At 54.4% G+C, this 10,914-nt stretch overlaps 1 protein-coding gene across 1 annotated transcript in view; it reads right to left on the reverse strand.

Annotated features, from left to right (window-relative positions):
- The window catches only part of CDC14A (cell division cycle 14A), a 62,552-nt gene that overhangs the window by 22,222 nt on the left and 29,416 nt on the right, over positions 1-10,914 (reverse strand). Inside the window, 2 exon segments of the mRNA XM_023746174.1 lie at positions 4,308-4,370; positions 5,179-5,245. Of these exon segments, the coding sequence (XP_023601942.1) occupies positions 4,308-4,370; positions 5,179-5,245 (130 nt within the window).

Here is a 10,914-nt window from a genome sequence, read left to right on the forward strand (position 1 = left end):
TACTTATGAATTCAATCCACTTCAGAAAAGTGTTTTCCTAGACTGTGTAAAACTTTAAAAAATGTTCTTAAATTTGCTTAAAAGAATTTTGTTTCCTGGCCACTCTGCAATGGAAAGAAATCCAAATAAACATTGCCTGTCCCAGCGATAAATAAAGGGAAATCAGAGAAAACAGACAATATACGCACTTTCCATGAACATGGGATACATACTTTAAGCAATTTTTTAAAATCTATGAATTGATCAGAGTTATGATGCACACACTTTCGTGGGGCAGCCGTTGTCAACACTGGTTTTTAGAAGGAGGAGGAGGGAGGGACAGACCCTGGTCCCACCCTCAAAGTCACACCACGACCCAGACTCTGCCAAGGGCTCTGGCCGTGGCTGCAAACCCAACAGCCCCAGGGGCCAGGCAGGAGGAGGCCGGGCCTCAGCTCTGGCCAAGGAGCCATCCTGCAGGAAAGCGCTGGATGAGGCCCACCCTCTGACGGGGCAGTCACCCGACATCTCTCTGTTTGACATCTGCCCTAGGAAGGATGTCTTTAGATACCGCACCGCCCACCAGGACAGGCCTGTGGGCTGACGTGGATCACCAGGTCTCAGCCCCTGGTCCACACAAGCTAAGGGGGCCCGAGAAAAGGCTGAAGACCAGGGAAGGGCCGAGCCTCCTCCCACTGCCCATGCTCTCCTCCTCCCCTCCCCTCCACTCCCCTCCCCCGTGGCCTCTGAACCCAGGGACCACTGGGGCAGGGCTGGGGGCACTGAGGTTGTGCAGACGACTGGGACACATGTGGGCGATGCATCAAAAGGTGTGTTAGCGCCGCTTCACGTTTGCTTTCTGAGCCCACCCACACCCCCAACCCCACTGCCCGTCCCAGCGTGGAGGCCCCAGTCCCCCCCGCCCGCTCAGGGCCCCCACAGGGCTCCGTGCACAGCTACCAGGCAGGGGAGGGAGTGTTCTCTCCCGGGCCACGGCTCCCCACACAGAAGGCTCGCTCCGTCACTAGGAGGAGCAGACTCCACGCCAGGGACCTGAGTCCGATACCGTCTGAACCCCGCGGTCTGTCGGGGCTTCTAGTTGTTCAATAAATGGGAGCAGGGCCCTGGGGAAAGCGGGAACCTCTACCTTAGTGACTTACTCTGCCCACTCTCACCCCAGGAAAACCCAACCTTGGCGCTGCCGGGCTCATGTTTCAAAAGCAGACGGTTCTCTCCAGTTACAAATGAAGCCTGACAAGACGCTTTATGGACGTCTGAATTGCATTAAACTCGTCGTAATAAACATATTCTCTCTAGAATGCCCTAAGTAAAATCCCCACCGTCTCCATGGCTGTCAGGGGCACACACACCAAATCTCAAGCATGCCTGTCTGTTCACATCAACTGGATTAAAGAATCTCCTATACGACTCTTTTTTAAAATATATAATTTAAAGTAAATTTATTTTCAATATAATATTATTAGACTTTATTTAAAATACATTTTACAACTCTTTAGGATGAACATTTTCTTGCTTAAATAAAACAGTCTGGCTAGGCCGGTGTGCTCAATGGTTGGGGTCACAGTTTGATTCCCGGTTGGGGCACATGCCCGGGTTGTAGGCTCAATCCCTAGCAGGGGGCGTGCAGGAAGCAGCCGATCAATGATTCTCTCTCATCCCTCTCCCTTTCTCTCTGAAATCAGTAAAAATGAAAAACAAACAGTCTCCAACTAATGGCCCGCTATCCCTCTCACGTAAGTCTTAAGCTTAAAACATTACTTAAAATGTCAAAATTAAACCTAGGCTCTGACCCTCAAAAGGCTAACACCCATCTTCTGTGAAGAGTGGAAGAGAACGGGTTTCTGTGTTCACTGTCTCCGTATCCCTGACCGCTCAGCGGGCTGGACAGGACACTGGGCTGTGTGTTTACTTGGGTCGTGGACATCCCTCGGTTAAACAGTAACCTTTCATACCCGTCAGACGGGCAAGACAATGGCCTCACGAAGGCACATTCGCTCCCAGAACCAAAAGAGCATGTTTGCAAACCTGCCCACCCAAGGAGATAAACATGGGAAATACTGAACTATCCTCAGTGGCCCGGACAGGTGGACGGGAGAAGCAAAGAGATTTAGGTCTCAGATCCGAGTCTAAAAGAAAATGAGTAAGAACGTTAACTGACTGGTATGACACAGCCGAGTTTGGTAAGCTTCCAAAATGCACATCGGGCCGTCTTTCGGAGTGAAGTACACATATGTCAATATTTACCACCGTTGGAACAGTTAACGCCACACAAACCGAGCTTTTTAATTAAACAGACACACACACCACAGCAGAACCTGGCTCACACAGATTCCTGCCCGATGCACTCGGTAAGCAAACAGCTCAGCCAGGATGAGGCCATGGGGCGAGTTCGCCCTTCCGGCCGAAAGCCTACTCCTCCGCTCCGGGGGAGGCCCAGATGCTCTCACTGGGAGGACACCCCAAGATAAGGAACATCTGGGCTCCTGGAGCGGCTGTATTTAGGTGGTTCTCGTCGCGTTGCCATAGAATTCTCGGTCCACGAGGCTCACCCGGTTTCTTCGGAACAGCTAACCCGCCCGGTGTGTTTGAAATGCCATGGGACTTGAGCACTTGAATTTTCACGAGTTCTAGAAACTACGTCTGCGCCCGTGAGGTGGGCCACTGCTGTGATGGTCACAAATACATCTCTCAGCCCAAACACTGGGAGGTATTCAGCCTTTCCATAATGGACAATGTAGTGTCCTCGACGTAAGATGGAGACGCTAGACCTGCGGTTGACAACCACAGGGTTGGTTCCTTACGAACAGGTGTCTTTTCTAAGACAACACAAGCACCATTCAACCTTCACTCAAACATCTGCGAGCCTTCGTCATCTATCAAGGACTCTAACTCACACTAAATACTAAAAAGCAATCAATGATTCTCTCATTACGGAGTCTGGAAGCTGTGGGAGTGACAAGTAACAGTAACGACAGCAGCGGGTACATACCCACCTGTGACTCTGCCAGGTGCCACCCAGGTGCAGCAGCTCACTGAACCTCAGAGCAGCCCCCTGAACCTCAGAGCAGCCCCCAGGACAGGTGCTACTGTCGCCTCCTTTTGCTCCATGGCTGGAGACTGCACGCCCCAGGCCCTCGACATTCATGTTGCAACCTAACCCGTGTGATGGTGTGAGGAGGTGGGGCCTTTAGGGGGAGATCAGGTCATGAGGATGGGGCCTTCGCGAATGGGGTTAGTGCCCTTATAAAAGAGAGGCCAGGGAGTGGCCTCGCCCCTTCCACCACCTGAGGACACGGGAGAGGAGGGCCGTCCATGACCTGGGGGCTGGTCCTTCCTAGACGCCCAGACCCCCTCACCGCCCCCCCTCGCCCCCCTCCCCGCCCCCGATCCCAGACCTCCAGCCTCCAGAACTGAGAGAAATCAGTGTTTATTGCGTAAGCCACGCGGTCTATGGTGTTTTTCTTACAGGAGCACAAACTAAGGCACCCGTTAAAGAAAATGCGACATTACATGTGAGAACAGCCATCATAGACGTACATGCGAGGTTTAACAGCGCCACAAAGACTTCTGAAAACCAAAGAGACGGAACTCAGTCTTTTTTTCTTTATGAAGTACGACTGTCTAACCACTATGCTCTACACCTGAAACTAATGCAAAGTAATACTGAATGTCCCTGTCATTGAAAAGAACGCTGACAGTGAGAGAGCGTCCCATCAACACAACATGCCGGGACGACTGGCACTTGATGAGCTTAAGGCAAAGTAAATATTTGAGGCATTTGGTTAATTAAGTTTCTGTGCCGTTTGGCTCCGAATCATCCGCTCCAGGTTATTAGTTCAGGTTTGCCCTGGACAGGCCGCGCGGGGGAGGGAGGGGGCGTGGAGGAGGGCCTGACCTCCTCGCCTTTGGACTTGTTTCCCCCTGAGCAGATGCAGCCGCGTTTCCGAGTAAAAACGGGTGCCGGCAAAAGTATTACAAGGCAACCGTCCAGTTTTGTTTTCAAAAGAACCCGGATTTTCAAATAAATGTAACTTACAATCTCACTACCAAACCGTGTAATTATTTTTCTCAGGAAGATGGAAAGTAATTGTCAATAAAGATTCGACAGCAGAAGACAGAGATCCGGCGTTTCCCGAAACCGAAATGATGGCTCCCCGTTTCCCGAAACCAAAATGATGGCTCCCAGTCGAAGCTGAGAGGAGACACTGACAACCCGGGAAACACCAGGGCGCTGTCCTCGCCGGCCGCCCCGCGGGCACCACGTCACCCACGCGTGATCACAGCCACAAACACGGACGCGCACCCACCTCGTAGTGTTCGTACTCATCCACGTCGAACGTCTCAAAGTCGAAAAATCCGTGCTGCAATCCCTGGAAGCAGAAGGGGGGTCAGTTTCCACGCTGAGCGGAGGCAGCTCCTGCCGGCGCCGGTGCCCTCGCCCCCGCCCACGCCGCCCCGCGCGCGCACAGAGCCCAGGAGGAGGCCGCTCCTCGCACAGCCTTCGTGTTCTGAGCCCGTCTCACAGGGGACGACACACTCAAAACATGACGGTGTGTCCCCGCAGGAGACCTCTCGCGGCCATTTGCGTGACTTGTGTGTAAAATTACTTCTGTCTCCAACATGCAACATACCAGCAAGGTTATAGCTAAAACATGTCCCCAAATTCTCCCATCTTTCAGGTTAGCCTCTCCGTTCTACACACCGGGGTGGGCAAAGGCCGGTGAAATGACAAGCCAGCCAGTGACTCTCTCTCTCATCACTGACGTTTCTCTCCCTCTCCCTTCCTCTCTGAAATCAATAAAAACATAAACATTGAGAGAGAGCCAGGTGGGGTCCTCCAGGCCAGCGGGGAGAGCAGCTCGGACTCCTGTCTCCCACCCAGGTCGCCGGGTCACCTGGCCGATGGCACTGATGCCCAGGCCCCGCAGCAGACAGACGGGGGACAGCTGCCCAGAGCAGTTGCAATGGGAGGGCGCCCCTTCCGCTGCTGAGAGGAGCGACAGGGCGGCCAGGCCCAGCCGCGACCGCCCTACGGCCTCCATTTACAGACTGATTGTCGTTGGAGCGGAAGCCTTCTGCCCGGACGCCCTCTCCTCCCCGCGGCACACAGGGCAGGGGCATGGTTCCCTTTTCACGTCTGAAACGACCGTGTGGCCGCAGCCGGGGGAGCTGGCTTACCTTTCTGATCCCCTGCAAACAGTCGAGGATGGTGAGGTTGTACGTGCAGTTTCCGAAGGAAGCATCCCTGTCAACACAGAGAAGCTCCCGTTAGCCGGTCTGTGTGCGACGCCCGAGCCCATGGGCACGGGCTGGGCTGGCTCCCAGCGGCGGCCGTGGTCCGCGCCTGGGGCCCATCAGATGCGACGAGTTGGGGACTCACTCCACGGCGTCACCCAGCACTTCTGATGGCCGAGCCCGAGGCCCGGGGGTCGGACTCAGATCCCAACCCTGCTGGGACCTGGGCCAGTTACGCCGCCTCCGTGGTCTCGGCTTCTCACCTGTGAGACGAAGGTCCTGAGAGTAGCAGCTACATTAGTAGGAGTAGCAGCTACATTCGTAGGACTGTGGTCGGGAACAGGAAGTCCTTCCCGCAGTGCCTGGCACACAGGAGGCACTTACTAAATGTGATCACTACTCCTGTCATTACGAATAGGCATAATAGAACCGGGCGGTTTTATTTTTATATATATATATATATTATTGATTTCAGAGAGGAAAGGAAAGGGAGAAACATCAGTGAGGAGAGAGAATCATGGATCGGCTGCCTCCTGCACGCCCCAGACTACAGATCGAGCCCGCAACCCAGGCCTGTGCCCCGACCGGGAATTGAACCGTGACCTCCTGGTTCATAGGTCGACGCTCACCCCTGAGCCAGCCAGGCAGGCTGGACTGTTTCATTAAGAAGGATGTTCATCGTCATGAGAGGAGCAAGCACTGCGAGAGGGCAGAGGGGGGCGAGGGATGCAGGTTACAGAACCCAGCAGCTATGCTCATGGGTGAAATGCCAGCCCCCCTTCCCCCCGGCCTGCCCCCCAAAACCACAGGAAAAGGCAGCCATGCCTCGGAAGGACGTCCTCCCGGGACCCACGGGAGCCGCTAGCGCCCCCGAAGCGGAACACTTCGCTGTACCGCACTGAACACCGAGGTACCGCACTGAACACCGAGCGCTTCATCCTTTATTTAGGTTTTTAGAGAACTTAGCAGACCTGCTCTCGGAACCTAAAACTCCAGTATCAAGTTCAGGCCGGTGAGCGAGAACTGGCACGGCTTTACCTCGCAGTGCTCCAAGGTGTCCACGGCGAGCAACCTGACCTCGAGGCTCCCGTCTCTGCCCAGCCCCCACTGCTGACCGAGGGGCAGCGCTCAGGCCCGGCCAGGACTACGTGGGTCCAAGGGCGGCAGGGGCGGGGCCAGGGTGCTCCCAGGGGAGGAGGTGCCCTGTAAGAACTTGCACATAGGATGACTATACACCTGAGTTTTATACCGCACCAGCCAAGGTAACTTGAACCGACGGTTGCTGAGCCGTGAATTAAAACGAGACGTCAGCCCTGACGTGCCCTTTTCTCAGCCTGACCTTTATTTTCTAATTTTTTTTATTTTATTGAATTTATTGGGGTGACATTGGTTAATTAATCATCTCAGAATAAGTTTTAAATGCATACAATAAAATACAGAGGAATAAGAGAAGACTCACTCAATTAAACTTATAGTCATCAAAAGCAGTAGAAAAATTAAATTTAAGGAACGTCTCCCAAACAGATACAAAGAGAAAGGGCGCCCCTCACTCACGCCCCAGCCCGGAGAGCGGCTGGTGAGTACCAGGAATTGTGGGCCCCATCGGCACTGGTGGGCTGTCCACACCATGACGCCCGCAAACCCTCGTTCCTCCCCCGCCAGCCGCCAACACCCCCCGCCTGTCACCTGGGAATCTAAGAAATCGCTCTGAGCGCAGCAACCTCATTCGTGTTCACAATGAGGAGAGGAAGCCGGAGAGGAAGGACATGTTCACACACAACAACACGCAAGCGCTTCTGGCAATGACCCTGCTTGGGATGAAGAAAGAGCGGAGGACAGCGGCCGGTGTTCACAGCGTGAACCCCACTGAGGAGCGAGGAGGAGCTGACGATAAGGGAGCAGTGGGATGGCCGGACCCGTCTGTCTCGCGTCTGTGATTCTCCGTAACCCTCCGGAGAGCAGCCAGCGGGAGATCCGCAAACACCTGCCGGATGCGGGCCGGAAGGCATCATCCCCAGCAGCTTCCAAGCTCGGAGAACCCCAGCGGCCCCCCCAGACCCTGAGCTGCTCAGGGCAGGGGATGCGGCCGCACGCCTGGGTGCCCAGCGTCTAGGACAGTGCTGGGCACACTTCCATGTTGCAGATGTTGAATGAATGAATGAATGAATGAATGATCCTTCTACTAATGCCTGGACAGCTCTAGTGGCTGAGAACAACTGACCTTTCAAAGCCAAAGTTTTATAAAACAACCTTTAATCACAAACAATGCGCCATAACCAACACAAACGCTAACGGAAATGAGATGCCAGCCACAGCAGAGAGCCGCGGGTGGCGTTTTAAATACTTTCATAACCACATGGCAATTAAATAAAAAGAAACAATTATACTCGTTTTAATAATAATTTTGTATAATCCGACATACCTGAAAGAGTGCCACCCCGCATGTAATCGATGCAATTGCAATTGTGAATAATTCTAAATTTTATATCAGATCTTCAAAATCCAACGTGTATTTTAAAGTTACAGTCGCCTTCAGTTTAGACTAAACCAGGGCTCCATAGAACACGCCCCTCGTCCTATCAGTTCAGCCCGAGACACTCCACACTGTCCCACGGGGCCTGGCTCCCTCTGGACAAGCCCAGGACATAGGCCCAGCTCCGGGGAAAAGAAAGCGCCGACTGCTGGTCCCAGCCAGGCCCACAGTGAACATGCGTTTGATAAGAATTCGTGGGCAGAACAAAGCGATCGCCCCCCCCCCCCACCCATGAGAGAGAAAGCCCTGTGCCTTCGCGGGTCAGAACCGGACGCCGACGGAACACGGCTCTCCGGGTGTGGGGCACGTTTCCATGCTGTAGGCGTGAATGAATGAATGAATGAATGAATGAATGATCAGACTTAGCAGAAGGCTACACCCTGCTCGCTCTGCTCATCCAAGAAACAGAGAAAAATGAAACTCCCTTCAGAGTCAGGGCTTGAAAGGTGACGTGAAGTCAGCAGGTAGAATCCCCTCCAACCAGCAACACAGGCAGCGGGAGCACAGGCCCCAGACTGCTGACTCGACAGCCTAACAGCTCCGTCCCCGTCATAGAAAGGCTTTCTTTGCATCAACAACACACCGCTCACTCCTGCACACGACTGCAGCCTCCTTCCCCACCACCACTGCCCACGGGAACGGCTCTCGGGAACGGACCAGAGAGAGGACCAAGAACGCTGGTCTGGCCCTTCTATAGATGGTTTGGTGACACTGATCTGGGGCCTTAAAAATGTGAATGAAAGCCTGGACTGTGTGGCTCAGCGGTTGAGCCTCGACCTATGACCCAGAAGGTCACAGTTCCATTCCTGGTCAGGGCACAGGCCCGGGTTTCGGACTCCATCCTCAGTGTGGGGCGTGCAGGTGGCAGCCGGTCGATGATTCTCTCTCATCACTGATGTTTCTATCTTTCCCTCTCGCTACCTCTTAGAAATCAATAAAAATATATTTTAAAAAATAGGAATGAAAGAAGCAGTCTTAGCCCATTTTCGCAGCTCAAACTGCTGAAGCTGAACACGGAGCAGATGTAACTCGCCTCCTTACGTGTAGTCGGTGGCTCCCGAGACCCAGCCGCTGTGTCTGTTACCAGGTCCCCTGTCGTGTGCTTCTCAGCCACGGTGACAGGGAACGTCTGACAGTCTGCTTCCCACGGTGGCCCAGCTGAGCCCGGAGCCCCGCCGCCGAGAACGGGCTCCTCGGTGGGGACCAGATCAGCCACGTTCCCATGTATTTCCCACCCTCAGGAAACTGGCGTGCCTCACTCTTCAAAATGCATGCCCATTTCCCCCATCACAGCACGCATCAAAGGTGAGGGTTAGCAAAGACCCATGGGGGTTGGGGGGGGGCGTGACCCCCAAAGATCAACAGGGAGGAGCAGAGAGGCAGCCAGCCATCGCTGCGAGAAGTGGAGAAGGAAAGGAAAGCCAGGAGAGAGCGTAAAATAAGTGTCGCTCCCACATGTTTGAGACTCAAGAGAAAAACGTGGTAGGAACTTTCCCTTTGAGGCACAGAGTTAACTGCCTAACGAACTCCAACAGAAGCACAGGATCATGTGCAAGCTAACAAACATCTGTTTCAACATTTGAGGTAAAGAGATGTTTTAGCCCTGGCTGGTGTGGCTCCATGGATAGCACGTCAGCCTGCGACGGAAGGGTCCCAGGTTCAATTCCAGTCAAGGGCACATGCCCAGGTTTCAGGCTCGATCCCCAGTGTGGGGCGTGCAGGAGGCAGCCAATCAATGATTCTCCCTCATCATTGGTGTTTCTAGCTCTCCCTCTCCCTTCCTCTCTGAAATCAATAAAAATATGTTTTTTAAAAAGTTAAACACACACACACACACACACATGTATTTATAATGGCGGCTCACATCTCCCAGCGCCTGTCTGCTTCGCTTTAGAAGGAAGGAGGAGGCAGCCAGTGCCAGGTTCTGAGTGGCTGACCCTCCGAGCCTTTGTGGGACCTGCAAGTTCTGACTTGCCCAGGCGGCCAGTCATGGCTCCGGCCACAGGAAGACTCGCTCAGCAACAGAGATGGCACTAGGGGTCATCGCAACCGCAACACACCCTCGAACGCAAACAGGCGGGTGCGTTTCATGCCAAACACCATTGCAGAGGGCCGCGCGGGAGGCCTGTGAAAGGCTTTCTCCCCCGGAGAAAAGCTGCATTGTTCTCCGTCGCTATGCTCCAGGGGGTCGGGAGCACAAACACAGTTCCCACTGCGATGCCAGCGTGTTGTTCTGACCGCGAGGTGGGTGGTGCTCCATGCGTGCGGGTCAGGAAGGGTGCCCTGGGTGCTTCAGAGCGACGGTCACAGAGATGGGGGGGTGGAGGGGGGGAGATTCCGGATGAATGTTTATTAGAAAGACACATTCAGGATCTTAAAACGAGGAACGTGCTTGTAAATCCCCAAGACTGAGGAGCTCTAAGCTTCTCTGATCGCTGACTGTTCCATTATTATTCTTTTCCCGAGGTAGACACAGAGCGCGTAGCCCTCAGCCCGGCGGCACATTGACATCTGTCGGGAGTTTCCAGAAAGCCCGACACCCAGACCTCACCCCAGACCAATCCTACGCGTTCCTGGGGACAGAACGCAGGCAGCCGTCCTGTTTAACGCGTCCCAGACCTGAAACCAAGGGCGGGAACCAACAGCACCTGGGAAACATCCACCTACCCATTATCACATCTTCTCCAAAGAGACTACAACAGCCACACAAAATGCACTCCGGGGCCAACCAGGGGGAGCGTCTCCCACCACCACCCTCAGCCCCGAAATAAACCGGCCCCTCAACTCACAGCTGGTGACAACACCCAACACCCACCAGCCCGGCCCCACGGCAGCCCCGCCTCCGCTCACCTGGCCCCGCCATCACCTTTCCTGCTGTGCTTTCTGTCTTTGTCTTCAAAACTGGGCTCGGGGCTACTCCTGCCCGTGGAGTCCATTCCCCGCGGGATTTCCCGTCACGGGAAAACAGGGTTTGGCAGGTTCATGGGGACCCCCCACCCCACAGCCAAGGCATGTGCCCAGCTGATGCCATGGGCCCGGGAGCCGAGACGTGTGAAACGCATGGGAAGCACACGGGCTCAGAGCTGAGCAAGGAGACCTCGCCGACGCCTCCGTGAGACGTCAGGGTTCCCCCAGACACTGTGTGT

This window comes from Myotis lucifugus, unplaced genomic scaffold (genome assembly GCF_000147115.1).
Source record: "Myotis lucifugus unplaced genomic scaffold, Myoluc2.0 scaffold_633, whole genome shotgun sequence".
Classification (NCBI taxonomy): Eukaryota; Metazoa; Chordata; class Mammalia; order Chiroptera; family Vespertilionidae; genus Myotis; species Myotis lucifugus.